Consider the following 16,258-nt stretch of genomic DNA (forward strand, 5'->3'; position numbering starts at 1 on the left):
TTCCTCTGCCTCTCTACTGTCAGCCTCTGGAGGCTCCGGAGTCCACACCTCACTCCCCGATGGCCCTGGCCCCATCTCTGCCTCTGACGCAGAGCCCTCATCCGAGCCTTCCCCAGCCTCCAGGATTGGCCCCTGTTATTCCTCAGCCTCATCGCTGTCCAACTCCATTGTCATCTCCGCAGGCTGCTGGTGGACCACAACAAGTATTTAGGTCTTCTTGAAAAGAAATCTGCTCTTTGGTAAGTATTTATAATGATCAGTGGTGGGATGCTGCTGGTTTAACAACCGGTTCGGTGAGCACGTGCTTTGCGCACTTTGCGCTCGTGCATGCCTAAGGAAAATGGAGCATTTAAAAGCTCAGCTGCTTACCTTCCAAGTCAGCAACGGTAAGTTGAACAGTAAAAGCGGGGAATCAGCTGTGCCATGCAATTGAGATGAACTACAAAGCAGGAAATAAAGGATAAGATAGACCAAGGGAGGGTGGGCGGGGCCAACTGATTGTCAGTGCTACCGGTTTGCCTGAACTGGTCCGAACCGGCTGAATACCATGTCTGATAATGATGTAATATCTGGATAATATAGTTTGGATCATATTGTCATGATTAAGCAGCAAGGAGAAAAATCCAGGGATTCTACTTAAGTCATTGAGCAACAGTACTGACAAAATAATTCAGCAATTATCATTTTCATTTCTTCCTGGTAATATTTATTTATTTATTTATTTATTTATTTATTTATTTATTTATTTATTTATTTATTTATTTATTTATTTATTTATTGGTTCGATTTATATGCTGCCCTTTTCCGGAGACTCAGGGCGGCTTACAATGCATTAAGCAATAGCCTTCATACTTTTGTATATACCTGCTTAGTAGGGCTTTAACCCCCCCCCCCAGCGGTGTTCTTTTTTATACAAAGTCAGTTTATTGCCCCCACAAACCAGGTCCTCATTTTACCTATCTCGAAAGGATGGAAGGCTGAGTCAACCTTGATCCTGGTGAGATTTGAACTTGCAGTAATTGCAGGCAGCTGGTGTTACTTAACAGCACTTAACAGTGCTTTAGTCTGCTGCACCACCAAGGCTCATATTGGACTAATATTGGACTATAATTTAAAAAATTCAGATGTTTAACCATTTCAGAGGGATATGCCTTCAAGCCATCAAAGTACTACCGAGTATTGAAAGAAGCTTCTCTGGAAAAGAGTTGCAATTCCCTTGAAGAAAAGCCGTTCAAGCAACATTGAAAACCATGATCACTAACAAACCAGGCTTATGAAGAAGACAAGAAATAGACTGATGGAAAGGATGATACATACATCATAATACATACACAACTGATCTGTATAAAGAAAGTGTTTGAGAACAGACAGAGCTCATTGTGTTGGTTGTTCTGACCAATATTTTTTGATTAGTCAATGTAGTCTATTCTATGAGCGGCATGATAGCCTACTGGTGAAGACACTCATCTTCCATTCAGAAGGTTAAGAGTTCAATTCTAGCTAGCGGCAGGTATTTCTCTCCTAGGGCACAAAGAAAAAATATCTGCTGCGAACTCCATGTGGCGTCAGGAAAGGCATCTGGTCAGTAAATACTCAGCTCCATACAGTCATCCTGACTCTACCCTGAATTAAGGGATTAAAAGGTAAAGGTTCCACCGCACATACGTGCTAGTCTTTTCCGGCTCTAAGGGGCGGTGCTCATCTCTGTTTCTAAGCCAAAGAGCCAGCGCTGCCCGAAGACATCTCCGTGGTCATGTGGCCGGCATGACTAAATGCCGAAGGTGCACGGAACGCTGTTACCTTCCCACCAAAGGTGGTTCCTATTTTTCTACTTGCATTTTTTAGGTGCTTTCGAACTGCTAGGTTGGCAGAAGCTGGGACAAGTAACGGGAGCTCACTCCATTAAGCAGCGCTAGGGATTCGAACTGCTGAACTGCTGACCTTCTGATTGACAAGCTCAGCATCTGAGCCATCACGTCCGAATTAAGGGATTACAGGGTCATAAAAAGGGAGTTTTTAAAATGTAGTCTATTCTGTGGGAATCATTAGACGAGATAATGTTTAAACCACCAGATCTATGATATGAAATATTTGTAAGAGTTTATGACAGACAACACAGTTCACCTTGAAAGAATGTTCGAAGATCAGCACTTAATTGAGGTATGGAGGAATTGAGTGGATGAGAGCTGCATATTTTTGTACGATGTACTGAAGCTGGATGATTTGCTACCTCTAGTTTGGGCCTCGGAAATAGAACTTCAAGTCCATCTTAAGGCTTACTGGAGGACTTTAAAAAATTCAAATAAAGAGAAAGCTCCTTTCAGCCCTTAGAGGAAAGTTGGGATGGGTTTTCAAGAAAAAAAATGCCAAGTGCAGGTTAGTCAGTATAAGCAATGTATCACCCATGGACAAATTTTGCACTTCATATCAATATTTTTTTTTTTTCAAGAAGAATAAAGAATCCATAGAACACACCCTCAATGATACCTTTATGGTTTATTGTGCTCAACAGTTGCCAAAAGAGATACATTCCAAGAAGGTAGAGATTTCAACTATAAGGTTGGGAAGAATCCAGGGGTGAAATCCAGCAGGTTCTGACAGGTTCGGGAGAACCCGTAGCAGAAATTTTGAGCAGTTCGGAGAACCGGCAAATACCACCTCTGGCTGCCCCCAGAGTGGGGTGGGAATGGAGATTTTGCAATATCCTTCCCCAAGGAGCGGGGAGGGAATGGGGATTTTGCAGTATCCTGACCCCTGGAGTGGGGTGGGAATGGAGATTTTGCAGTATCCTTCCCCTGGAGTGGGGTGGCAATAGGGATTTTGCAATATCCTTCCCCCTGGAGTGAGGTGAGAATGGAGATTTTGCAATATCCTTCCCCCTGGAGTGGGGTGGGAATGGACATTTTGCAGTATCCTTCCCCTGCCACGCCCACCAAGCCATGCCCACCAAGCCACACCATTCACACCAAGCCACGCTCACAGAACTGGTAGTAAAAAATGAATTTTACCACTGGAAGAATCCCTTGGGTAATGATTAAGTCTACAGAAATAATCATATATAATTCTTTTATATGGTATCTCCTTAAACATCTAAGAAGACGGTTCTCTTCAATGGTGTAACGTGGAAGGGAATTAAATAGCTCTCCAAACCCAGGAGGTTCCATTTGACAGAGGTGACTATTTATCAGGCAATTAAGCGAAATGACTATCATTGAAGCTTTACGACGCAGCTCCAGAAGCTTTCCACAAAATACTCAGAAATAATTCAAAGAGGATATAAAACATTTCACTTCTGCAGTTGAGGAAAAAGGGAAAGGCAGGATCTTCTGCCTTTAGATTTAGACTAGAATAACAGAGTTGGAAGGGACCTTGGAGGTCTTCTAGTCCAACCCCCTGCTTAGGCAGGAAACTCTACACCGTTTCAGACAAACAGTGGATTCTGGTGGTGACAGAATCTGTGACAGATTCTGGTGATGAATTCTATTCACTGGAATGTGCTTGTCTGTCAGTCTCTGCTTTGCTCACCTTGCTGATGTCAACCCATGAAATGAGAGAACTGATATAATTACGTGCGTTAGCTGAATGAGTTCTGAAAATTTCTAGTTGATGGGAAAACAATCTCACCATATGCAGTGATGTGATTGTGCGGATAGGATAGGCACAAGTAAGGGTCCTCTGGAGAAAATGTTGTGGAGAGTGCTCACACTATGGTTGATGGTTGACATGAAGTGCCAGATGAATGCCACACCTTGTCAAAGAAGTGATCCTTCTCCTATCCTTCATGAATGGCGTAAGCCTGGAAACCTCCTCATTGGTGGGATCACAGCTCAAGTTGTCTATGTCCTAGAGGAACACTCCTTTGAAGAGCATCCTTCACAGAAGGCATTTATGCCACCTCTGTAAGTAATTCTCTTTTTCCTTTTCATTCATTTCTCGAGGTGGGTTAGGAACTGCAAGAATAAAAAGAGTCTCAAGGGTGTTTTGTAAATTAGGCAGAGAATATTACAAGGTTTCGAACCGGTTTTTAACCATCTGTATTTGTAATCAGGGTTTCTGAAGAGAATAGACAGTTTTAGCCAGGCCCTAAATGAGTCTACCATAAGACCGAGGAAAGCTATGGCAAATCTAGACAGCATACTAAAAAACAGAGACATCACCCTGCCAACAAAAGTGTGTATAGTCAAGGCTATGGTTTTCCCAGTTGCACTGTATGGTTGTGAAAGTTGGATCATAAGGAAGGCTGAGCATCAAAGAATTAAGGCCTTTGAACTATGATGCTGGAGAAGACTCCTGCAAGTCCCTTGGACTGCAAGCTGATCAAACTGGTCGGTCCTAGAGGAGATCAACCCTGACTGCTCTCATTTCTGCACAATCTAATATTTTTTAAATTGCAACTTCTTCCCTCGGTGTTTCATCATTTTTCCAGTCCGGTGTACATTTAATTCTTGCTGCTGCCAGAACATAATATTAAATACAAATTCCCCTTATCATACTTTTCCGGTACTATACCTAACAAAAATATTTCTGGTTTATAATTGATAGGCTGCTTTAACATGTATTTCTGTCCAATATTTCTTTGCTTTCACACATGTCCACCACATATGATAGTATGTGCCCAGTGTCTGATTAAATTTCTCAGATTTCTTGATAGAAATCTATTGTAGCACGAAATTGTGGAATCAAAATATTCTAAAGTTCCACTAGGATAGCTGAGATCTAAAGCAGAAGAAACTCTGAGCAGCATGGTCAATGTAACATGTAAAAGCCAACGCAATCCTAAATTGCATTAATATTTATTTATTTTATTTTATTTATATTTTATTTATTTATTTTGTAGAGGGATATAATCAAGATCAAGTGAGGTACTAATATCCATGATTTCCACTACCAGTTGGGGTGAACCAGTCCCAACCAGCTGAATACCACCTCTGATCCCAGACCTAACTATCGTAAATTAGAAAGATAAAAATGTCTGGATAATGGATGTTGTAGTACCTGGAGAGACAGGAGAAAAGGAGAGAAAGAGCTGGATAAAATCACAATACCTTCAATGCCATCAAACAATAACATCTGCCTGCCTACTCTTTGGGAAGGTTTCGATATGTTCTACAATTGAATTGCATATCACAACATGTACCTTTTTGGTCTAATGCCTATTACAATTAGCATGTTTATGTAGTCATTGTTTCTTCGCTCAATGTATTCCACTTGCTTCAATCCCTCTATATTTCACTTATCCTCCTCCTCCTCCTCCTCCTCCTCCTCCTCCTCCTCCTCCTCCTCCTCCTCCTCCTCCTCTCCTTCTCCTCTCCTTCTCCTTCTCCTTCTCCTTCTCCTTCTCCTTCTCCTTCTCCTTCTCCTTCCCCAGGCCACCCCAACGATGCCCTTGAAGTGATGTCCCAGTGCCTGGAGGGTGTGCGGATCTGGATGGGCAGGAACAGGCTCAAGCTCAACCCTTCCAAGACTGAGTGGTTGTGGCTCCTGGCATCCCGATATAGTCAGTTGACTCCATCACTGACTATTGGGGGCGAGTCTTTGGCCCCCACTGAAAGGGCTCGCAATCTGGGAGTCCTCCTGGATAGGCAGCTGTCTTTGGAGGAACATCTGAGGGCTGTTACCAGGGGGACCTTTTATTGGGTTCGCCTGATTCATCAGTTGAGGCCCTTTCTTGATCGGGATTCCTTGTGCACAGTCACTCACGCCCTCGTCACCTCTCGCCTTGACTACTGCAATGCTCTCTACATGGGGCTCCCCTTGAAGAGCGCCCGGAGGCTCCAGCTGGTCCAGAATGCAGCAGCACAGGTAGTGATGGGAGCAACATGGTGCTCCCATGTAACACCGCTCCTGCGAGAGCTGCACTGGCTCCCGGTGGTCTTTCGGGTGTGCTTCAAGGTGTTGGTTATCACCTTTAAAACACTCCATGGCATAGGGCCTAGCTATCTGCGAGACTGCCTGCTGCTACCGAAGACTTCCCATCAACCCGTGCGCTCCCACAGAGAGGGCCTCCTCAGGGTGCCATCAGCCAAACAATGTGGGCTGGTGACCCCCAGGGGGAGGGCTTTCTCGGTGGGGGCTCCCACCCTCTGGAATCAGTTGCCCCCGGAGATAAGGAGAATCCATGACCTCAATGCCTTCCGTCGTTCCCTTAAAACCCATCTTTTCCAGCAAGCCGGGTTGGCTTAAGAAGAAATTTTTAAATTCTTTTAATCAGTCTGTGATTTCTTAACTTTCGGGCCAAAATTTATATATATTTTTAAATGTTTTTTAATATTTGTATTCTATGTTTTTTATCTTGGCTGTACACCGCCCTGAGTCCTCAGGGAGAAGGGCGGTATATAAATTGGAAATTAAATTAAATTAAAATTAAAATTAAATTAAATTCTTTTCCATCTCTACAATTGAATTGCACAAAGCTAGTCCAGTTGTTGAGGTAGTTTCATGATTTACCAAATGTTTCTCATTGGTCTTTATATCTGATGCTCATCACAATGTGAAAGTTTCATAGTGTGGTTGTTTTTTATTTCTTCACACAATGCATTTGTTTTGCCTCAATCCTCAGTAATTCCCTCATCCCTGAATTATGTTTTCAGGGCTGTTTTAAAGTTGTATCAGCATTCCCTCAGTTTGGCATTTGCAGTGAAACAGATCAACTCAAATCCAAGAGTCTTGTCTAACGTTACTCTGGGATTTTTCATCAGTGACAACTATTTTGATGCCCGGCTGACTTACCGTTCCACTTTGGAACTGCTCTTCCGATCTGATCAGTTGGTTGTCAACTATGGATGTGGTATCAAGGAGAATCTCATTGTAGCCATTATTGGAGGATTTGGTGCTGATATATCATTCTTCATGTCAGATATCATAAGTCTTTATAAAATCCCACAGGTAAGATATATATGTATCGATGTGTGTGAAAACATGTCCATATGGCAAATTTGAAAGGAAGGAGAAACAATTCTTTCCCAAGTAGGGGTTAAATTCTGCATCAATTATGCATCAAAATGGACCGATGAAATTTGGGAGTTGGAATTAAGACATATCTGATGCAACATATTAAAAATAATATGTTAAAAAAAGCTACTAGGTTAGATGTAAGGCCATGATAGTGAACCTATGGCACATGTGCCAGAGGTGGCATGCAGCGCCCTCTCTGAAGGCACATGAGCTGTTGCCCTAGTTCAGCTCCACTGAGCATGTGTGTGCACCTCTTGCTGGCCAGCTGGTCTTCAGGTCTCTGCTGCGCATGTGCGGAGGGGAGGGGCGCATGCAGGGGGCATGTGTATGCACGGGGGTGGGGCACAAGCTGTTCTGTCCCCGTCCCACACACGCACACCAACAGACATCCAAGAGTTAAAAACCAAACCAGCCGACAAGAAACTCCCTTTTGATAACGGAACTTGGCAGCAACCTAGTGGCTGCCTGCCAAGAGTCTTTTACTTACGAAGGGAGGAGAGAACTTTTCTCCGCTTTTGTACATCAAAGTAAATGTTCAATAAGTACAGGGTAAATTAAGTCCAGTTCACAAATGTAGTTCAGCAAAGCCTATAGCAAAAGTCCAGCAATGCAGAATGGTGGGGAAGCTTTCAGCTTTGTTCGTCACAAGGCTTGACTGGCCACCTCACTCCCATTTATACCCTATGGGGTGTGGTCCAGTGACTCAGCCTAATCTCTGGCATGCCTCCTTTTCTGTTGCATGCGCTTATCTCTCCGACGCTGGCGTGGATCCAGCCAAGACTCATCTCCGTCACTGTCCGACTGCGACTGCTCGGGGATACCTGGCTCCTGGCCAATCTCTTCTCCTTCGGGAGACACCTGAGGCATTGCCAGAGAGGAGGGTCCTGGAGAGGGAGGCCCGGCCAACTCCTCTCCTTCCCTTTTGGAGCCTTCTTCCTCCGATAAGATGGGCTCGGGGGTCGGAGCCACAACACAAGCACGGAGGCCAGGTTTCGCTGCTATCTTAAATAAACTTCATTTTCATGCATTGCATTTTGGGGGTTTGGGCACGTACATGCACCCATGCGCACCTGCACACATGTGCTTTGGCCACTCAATCTGGAAAAGATTAGCCATCACTGATGTAAGGTATTGACATGTATGAAAACTCACCCATAGGGCCAAATTGAAAATAGTTAGTTTAAAATTGTGTCTGAAAATGCAAGCGCAAGCTGGAAAATGTTAGGTGTTCATTTAGTATAAGTTCATCCTCAGTCATGGAACGAAGGGGGAACTGTGCCCATCACCATCTCTCTACGAAACCTACAGGGTTACTTAGAATACTGCTTATGTCCTCTTGAGATAAATTTAAGAAATATATATTCTTAAATTTAAGAATATAATCTCTCTCTATATATATATATATAAATGGCTCTCTCTCTGTGTGTGTGTATGTTCCAGCATAATTCTGGAATGCCTCAAACAATTTCTACCAAACTTGGTATGCAGATGATTTATTCTCTGAAAAAAAAAATACTGTGGGGGTAAGACATCCCTAACTCCCCTCGAGGTGTGTGTTCTGTTAAGATACAGCCTGTTCTGCCTTAAAATGGCTTCTACCGTACTGCCTTAAAATGGATTCTACTGTACAGCACAGTGGAGTTGCCATGGTAACGGCTTCACAGTACTCCACAAGGGGCTCTGCTAAGGGGGAAAATCCAACATTAGAAATTACATTTGGTCCGGACATTTTCAACAAAGTTTTGATTATTCTTGAGGACAAATATATGGCCATGATCAATAAAACATTACTGCAACTTGGCTTGCCTGCACCACAATGAGACCAACACAACGTACTTCACGCAGATTACATATGAGAAAAGAACGACAATGTCGAACAGTTTAGTGCATATATTGTGGACAAGAAGCCACTTCTAAATCAAGATCAGAAAAAAAGCATACCAAATGATCGTGGATCAGCTATCAAAACAACAAGGTGTTATCAGTTTACTTGACGCTTCTGGGGCCACAGGGAAAACATTTTTAACTAATTTAATTCTAGGCAAAATCAGGGCTCAGGGTGAAGTTGCTCTTCCTGTCTAATACAGGATTGGGATAAATAAATACCCTGGCAATGCTGGGTTATTAGCTAGTATAATATAAATTTAAGAAATATATAAGTCATACATTCCAACCTTAAGCAATCAACTGCCATTTTATTTCAGCTTGCCTATGGCTCATTTGCTCCCAAGAAGCATGGAACAAAGATGGCTGCTTCCTTTTATCACATGGCTCCCAATGAAATTCTACAGACTGCAGGGATTATCCATTTGCTGAAGCACTTTGGATGGACCTGGGTTGGCCTTTTAATTCTGGATGATGACAGTGGAGACAATTTCCTCGAAGCTCTGGACTCGCTACTTTCGGAGAACAGGATCTGCTCTGCTTTTGTGGAGAGGTTTCCAAAACAAGCATTTTTTTCTATGTTTCATGGTTCCATGGTGGGTAGGATAAACGTTTATTTGAGGGAAACCATAGTCAATACATTCATCTTCTATGGAGAAAGCTTGACAGCAATGCTCCTTTTCCTCTTCCTCAAATATACATACCTAATCCTTGGAAAGGTTTGGATTCTGACAGCTCAAATGGATTTAACGTTAACAAGTCTGCATCAACCCTCTGATTTGCAATTGTTCGATGGAGCAATTTCCTTTGACATTCACTCCAATGAACTGCCGGGCTTTGACAAATTCCTTTTGGCCCTCAAGCCATTCCAGACCCAACGAGATAGTTTGTTGAAAGAGTTCTGGGAGCAAGGCTTCGATTGTGTCTTTTCAGAGAGTAATAAACCAGTGGAAAGTGACGAAGCTTGTACTGGGAAGGAAGAGCTAAAAAGGCTTCCTGCTCATTTATTTGAAATGACTGGTCACAGTTACAGTATCTACAATGCAGTCTGTGCTGTAGCCCACGCTGTTCATGGCATGAACATACTTAAGTCTAAATACAAAAGAATAACAGCAATTAGAAGGGATGAACTTCAAGATCAAGGCACCTGGAAGGTAATAACTTATAAATCAAAACCTTTATTGGCAGAAGCGGATGAGCATCACATAATCCTAATGTTCTGCCCCAGCTACGGACCCCAAAGAACGCAGCACACACAAAGTCTGTACAAACCTTAGTTTACTAAATTAAATCAGTCTTTTTCAAATAAAGGCTGTTAATTAACTTTCTTAACAGCCTACAAGAATCCAAAGAATAAATAATCGTAATCTTACTATGGTTGGCAGAAAGCCCAGAAGCAATTTGCAGGAAACTGATAAGAAAACTAAGATCAGGATGCGAAGGAGAGTGAACGAAGTTGTTCCCTGCAAATTGCCTCAGTTGTCGTCCTTCCTTAAATAAGCTAAGAGAGTTAGCCCCAAGCCTTACTCTAGATGAGACCTCCTCCTGAGGAACCACTCCTGCCTTTTGGCAGTTCTGCACGCCTGTGCATTGAGAAGAGGCTCCTCCTCTTCCTCTTCACTTATGGGAGCTTCTGGAGGTTCTGAAGGCCCTGGCTGAATCCCTGCTTCTGGCACCACATCTTCTCCAGCCTCCTTATTGTCTTGAGTGCCAGCTGCACAGGCTGCTGGCGCAGCACCACACCAGCCTCCTCACTGTCGGAATCAGCTATTAGCTGCACAGGCCGCTGATGGGCCACAACACATAATCATAATCATAAGTTTATTTGTCAAGCATATATAAGATAACAGGTAAAAGTATAAACATAATTTGAATACATGAAAAGAGTAAGTAAAAAGAAATATTAGGACAGGGACTGTAGGCACGCTAGTGCACTTATGCATACCCCTTACAGACATTAAATAGACAACCATTTAAAGATGAGCCAGCCGTGCAGCTGCCAAAAAAAGCCAACACAGTTCTGGGCTGCATAACCAGAGGGATAGAATCAAGATCACATGAAGTGTTAATACCACTTCACTTTATAATGCCTTCGTAAGGCCACACTTGGAATCCTGCATCCAGTTTTGGTCGCCACGATGTAAAAAAAGATGTTGAGACTCTAGAAAGAGCTCAGAGAAGAGCAACAAGGATGATTAGGGGACTGGAGGCTAAAACATATGAAGAATGCTCGCAGGAACTGGGTATGGCTAGTTTAATGAAAAGAAGGACTAGGGGAGACGTGATAGCAGTGTTCCAATATCTCACCCACAGTCGCCATTACCAGTTTGCCCAAACTGGTCTGAACTGGTTGAATACCACCTCTGAAGCAATGCCACTTTCATTTCTATAGATATAAATTTCAAAATGTCTTGATTTAATCCACTTTTTGCTTCCCCTTATTCCCCCCCCCTTTTTTTGTTTTTTTTTTACTTAGCTTCACTGGTTCCTCCAAGGCCTTTCATTCAATAATTCCCTTGGAGAAACTGTGTCCATCAACCACGAGGGAGAAGTGCTTTCTGGATATGATATTACAAATGTGGTCATGTTTTCAAACAATTCGTACCGCAAAGTGAAAATCGGAAAGATGGATCCCAAAACACTTGCAGGAAAGGAGTTTGTCATTCATGAAGATTTAATTGTTTGGCACAAAGATTTTAAGCAGGTATGGATTTTGAGGTATTTTATTTATTGTGGATGGAAGATTGGGAGATCAGAGATAAGTTTCATTCTGCAGCTGTCTTTCAGATCCTGTAATTTGTTAAAATTAACTTTAATCAGTTAAAATTAACTATGTGTTCAAATAATTGTTTAATTGTATAGCCTTTCATTTTTTAATTTTTTTTTTATTTATATACCGCCCTTCTCCGGAGACTCAGGGCGGCTTACAATGCGTTATTTTACATTTGCATTAATCAGTTAAAATTAGCCATTCTGTACGATTCTTTCCTACTCTGATGGAATTATAATTGGTAAATAACAAGGTTTTTTGGGGGGGGAAGAGAAATGGGGAATATTGCTATTATCCTGGACACAAGTAAACTATAAAATAATATTCTGTATCGTTCCAATTTTAGTATATTTGCTGCTGAAACTATAAAATAATATTGAAGAATAAAAAAAGTTTGAGAATCAATGAGATCACAAAAGGTTCCAGCATCATTGGGGTTGCAAAGACTTCATTAAATAAACAATATTATAAAAATGAAACTAGGATGAAAGTTTAATCCGCGAAACTGGAGCTCAGAGGCACACTTAATGTGGTGATTTATTTGTTCATTTTTTTGCTTGTACTAAGCTAAGTAAGCCAGGGATGCGGTGGCTCAGTGGCTAAGATGCTGAGCTTGTCGATTGAAAGGTCAGCTGTTCAGTGGTTCGAATCTCTAGTGCCACATAACGGGGTGAGCTCCCATTACTTGTCCCAGCTTCTGCCAACCTAGCAGTTAGAAAGCACGTAAAAAATGCAAGTAGAAAAATAGGGACCACCATTGGTGGGAAGGTAACAACGTTCCGTGCGCCTTTGGCGTTTAGTCATGCCGGCCACATGACCACGGAGATGTCTTTGGACAGAGCTGGCTCTTCGGCTTTGAAACGGAGATGAACACCACCCCCTAGAGTCAGGAACGACTAGCACATATGTGCAAGGGGAACCTTTACCTAAACTAAGTAATAAGTCTTGTATCACTTATTACTTAGTTTAAGTAATTTAAACCACTTCTCTTTCTGCTTCATTTGATCAGGAGAGGGGAAAGGAAAGGATAATTTGGATGCAACCATATGCAATATTTAGGAAGTGTTGTAGAGATTTCCAAGGGTAGCATTTCATTTCATGATCTGATGTTGCTCTATTTGGTCAGATAGATTAGAGGATGACTGTCCAGTATTATTCAAATCTTCAGTACTGAGTTCCTGGTTTATTCATAGGTCTTGCCCCATTCAGTGTGCAATGATCCCTGTCCTGCTGGCTATCAGAAGAAAAAGAAAGAAGGCAAGAAATTTTGTTGCTATGATTGTGATCAATGTTCTGATGGGAAGATGTCAAATATGTCAGGTAAATTATTCTCAGGTTTACTCTACTCTACTCTACTCTGCTCTACATTATTCTAATTTACCTTATTCCACTCTACCATATTCTACTTTACTTTATTCCACTCTACCATATTCTACTCTAATCTACTCTACTCTACTCTACTCTACTCTACTCTACTCTTTGTTGTTGTTAGTTCCGAACTCATGTCTGACCCATCGCGACCCCATGGACAACGTTGCACCAGGCCTCTACCATCCCCTGGAGACCATTTAAGCTCATGCCAACTGCTTCAGTGACTCCATCCAGCCACCTCATTCTCTGTCGTCCCCTTCTTCTTTTGCCCTCAGTCGTTCCCAGCAGTGAGTCTTTCCTTCTCATTAGGTGGCCAAAGTATTTCAGTTTCATCTTCAGGATCTGGCCTTCTAAAGAGTAGTCAGGGTTGATCTCCTCTAGGACTGACTGGTTTGATCAGCTTGCAGTCCAAGGGACTTGCAGGAATCTTCTCCAGCATCATAGTTCAAAGGCCTCAATTCTTTGGCGCTCAGTCTTCCTTATGATCCAACTTTCACAACCATACAGTGCAACTGGGAAAACCATAGCCTTAACTATACACACTTTTGTTGGCAGGGTGATGTCTCTGCTTTATAGAATGCTGTCTAGATTTGCCATAGCTTTCCTCCCCAGGAGCAACCATCACTCTATTCAATTTTGCCTTATTCCACTCTACCATACTCTACTCTACTCTACTCTACTCTACTCTACCTCGTTCTACTGTACTCTGTGATATATTAGAGTTATTCACTGTGTAATTGACCAGATAGTAAATTACTTTTACATAAACATATACCTGATTTCTCTGTTTCATTTATTCCAATGCCAATCCACATACTGAAAGATTTCACAAGGTGTATGTCAGGTTTTGATATCGTCTTCAAATAAAATAAATTGCATTTCCAAACAGATAGTCTTTGAAGAAATCTTTCATTAAGCACGACAATCTGGCCCCGTTCATGGCGAAGCCAGCTCTGGCTTCCTAACCCCAGACCCTCCCTTTCCATTTCCCAAATCTCTGCGTCTCATTGGCCTTCTTCCAAATCACTCTCCCCATATCTACTACCTAAGCTCCCAGGAATGCCCCCCTCTCCCTCTCATCTCCTAGGGGATATTATCTTCAATGAAAATAAGTAGGTGAAATGTCAAGCGTCCTCTTGCCAGCTGGCCCCTCTTCTTCTTCTTATGTCAGCACTAGAGTAAATGCAGGTTGAAGTGCTGACAGTGCACACATACTGTAAAATTGGATAAAACTGGAGTCAAAAGCCATGTTTTCCTGAAAATAAGACCCTGTCTTATGTTTTTTTGGACCCCAAAATAAGCACTTGGCCTTATTTTCAAGGAGGTCTTATTATTTTGAGGTTCATGGAGCAAGACGGGACTCCTCTTGCCATCATGCCTGATTTCCAACTCTGTCTCTCTAACCCTAACCAGAGGAAATGGTGGGGACCGAATTTAAATATTTTCTGGGAGGGCTTATTTTCGGGTGTGTGTGTGTGTTATTTTAGAGCATGTGCTCAAAAGCCAGATTGGGCTTATTATCCGGGGAGGTCTTATTTTTGGGGAAACAGGGTAATTCCTAAAATGAAGAAAAATAATGTTTGATTACATCATGCTAATGAAATCTCTCTCACCTCAGGGATCCAGGACTCTGCCTGGGTTACAGAGGAGCTGGGGGAGATAAAATTGGGATAGAGAGATCTAGAACATAGAAGGCACTTTGCAAAGAATGAAGGATGGGCTAATGCTTCTATTAAGGCCTATTTTGTGATGCTAAGGGTGGGCAGGTACCAGTATGTCTTTGCTAATGCATCTACAGAGGTTACAGTACGTCTCTTATTTGCAGACATGACTGCCTGTTCTGAATGTCCAGAAGATCAATATCCAAGTAAGGACAAAGTTCGATGCATCCCCAAAACAATAATATTTCTAACTTTTGAAGAACCTTTAGGGATCAGCTTAGTTGTGATTACTATTTTATTTTCAACAATTACCATGTTTATATTTGGGATATTTATTAAATATAAAGACACCCCTATTGTTAAAGCTAACAACAAGGACCTCACCTACACTCTCCTCATCTCCCTTCTGCTTTGCTTCCTCTGCTCTTTTCTTTTCCTTGGAAAAGCTCCACAACTGATTTGCATCCTCAGGCAAACTATCTTTGGCATTATCTTCTCCGTGGCCATTTCTTCTGTGTTGGCCAAAACCATCATGGTCATTGCAGCATTCATGGCCACCAAACCAGGATCCAGCATGAGAAAATGGTTGGGGAAAAGACTGTCCTTCTTAATAGTTTTTCCTGGCTCCTTCATTCAAGGAGGCATTTGTCTGGCATGGATGATCACTTCTCCCCCCTTTCCAGAACTTAACATGAAATCAATGACTGAAGAGATCATAGCAGAATGTAACGAAGGATCTGTTGTGATGTTTTATCTTGTTTTGGGCTACATGGGGTTTCTGTCTCTGATCAGCTTCATGGTGGCTTTCCTGGCTAGGAACCTGCCAGACACGTTCAATGAAGCCAAGTTCATCACTTTTAGCATGCTGATGTTTTGCAGTGTTTGGTTATCTTTTGTTCCAACATATTTGAGCACCAAAGGAAAGTATATGGTAGCTGTGGAGATCTTCTCCATCTTAGCTTCTAGTGCTGGTTTATTGGGGTGTATCTTTTTCCCCAAATGCTACATTATTTTGCTGAGGCCTAACCTCAACAGCAAAGGACAACTTGTGAAGAAAAAGCATTTTTGATTATTAAATTATGGATTGATGTATTTCTACTCTGAAACCGAATGAGTAATCCTCTTCTATGAATAAAAATGGGGCTTGTTTATGGGTTCTATCAATTTTATTGATATTGTATATCCTTGGCATATCTAACACTGTGTCATATTCTTATGAATGGATATGGAAAATAAAATATGTCACTGTTTCATGAGTCATTTTGCTTTTAATGAAATATTTTGTTTTAGGTCTGATTATTTACAGGACCTATTTAAAGAAAAGAATAATTAGGTCTTCTTTAAGACTTTGTGCTCTGTGTTAATGGTTAACAATGATCAAATATCTGAGTAATGTTGTTTGGATTGATTTAAAATCAAGCACCGAAAGGTAATAATCCTGGATTCTACTTGACATAATTGAGTTGAAAGGATATCAGAATCAATGAAGGAGAATATTTGTAGCTCAGGTTTGAAATGAGGGCTCCTTGATGCCTTCTGACCTTGATTGTTTTCTTGGACACATTTCTAGTATCCAAGAAAATGCACAGGTACCATATATGTGGTACCTTGCTCAACA

The 16,258-nt window shown here is 41.9% G+C and overlaps 1 protein-coding gene across 1 annotated transcript; it reads left to right on the plus strand.

Annotated features, from left to right (window-relative positions):
• The first annotated feature begins 6,612 nt into the window (after window positions 1–6,612).
• Window positions 6,613–15,709, plus strand: LOC139324984 (vomeronasal type-2 receptor 26-like). Its single transcript, XM_070954770.1, has 5 exons — window positions 6,613–6,885; window positions 9,159–9,992; window positions 11,315–11,542; window positions 12,802–12,928; window positions 14,805–15,709. Exons 1-5 carry the CDS (start codon window positions 6,850–6,852, stop codon window positions 15,707–15,709), a joined length of 2,130 nt encoding a protein of 709 aa, XP_070810871.1. The 5' UTR covers window positions 6,613–6,849.
• The last annotated feature ends 549 nt before the right edge of the window (window positions 15,710–16,258 follow it).

This window comes from Pituophis catenifer, unplaced genomic scaffold, assembly GCF_029215685.1.
Source record: "Pituophis catenifer annectens isolate HBS135680 unplaced genomic scaffold, rPitCat1.0.hap2 SCAF_15, whole genome shotgun sequence".
Taxonomy (NCBI): domain Eukaryota; kingdom Metazoa; phylum Chordata; class Lepidosauria; order Squamata; family Colubridae; genus Pituophis; species Pituophis catenifer.

What these genes read in the sequence shown, in the direction of transcription:
- LOC139324984 (XM_070954770.1), top strand. Translation starts at nt 6,850, where the DNA reads ATGTCAGATATCATAAGTCTTTATAAAATCCCACAG. An exon ending in GTCTTTATAAAATCCCACAG is followed by an intron (nt 6,886 to 9,158) that starts GTAAGATATATA and finishes ATTTTATTTCAG; the next exon opens with CTTGCCTATGGCTCATTTGC. An exon ending in GGCACAAAGATTTTAAGCAG is followed by an intron (nt 11,543 to 12,801) that starts GTATGGATTTTG and finishes GTTTATTCATAG; the next exon opens with GTCTTGCCCCATTCAGTGTG.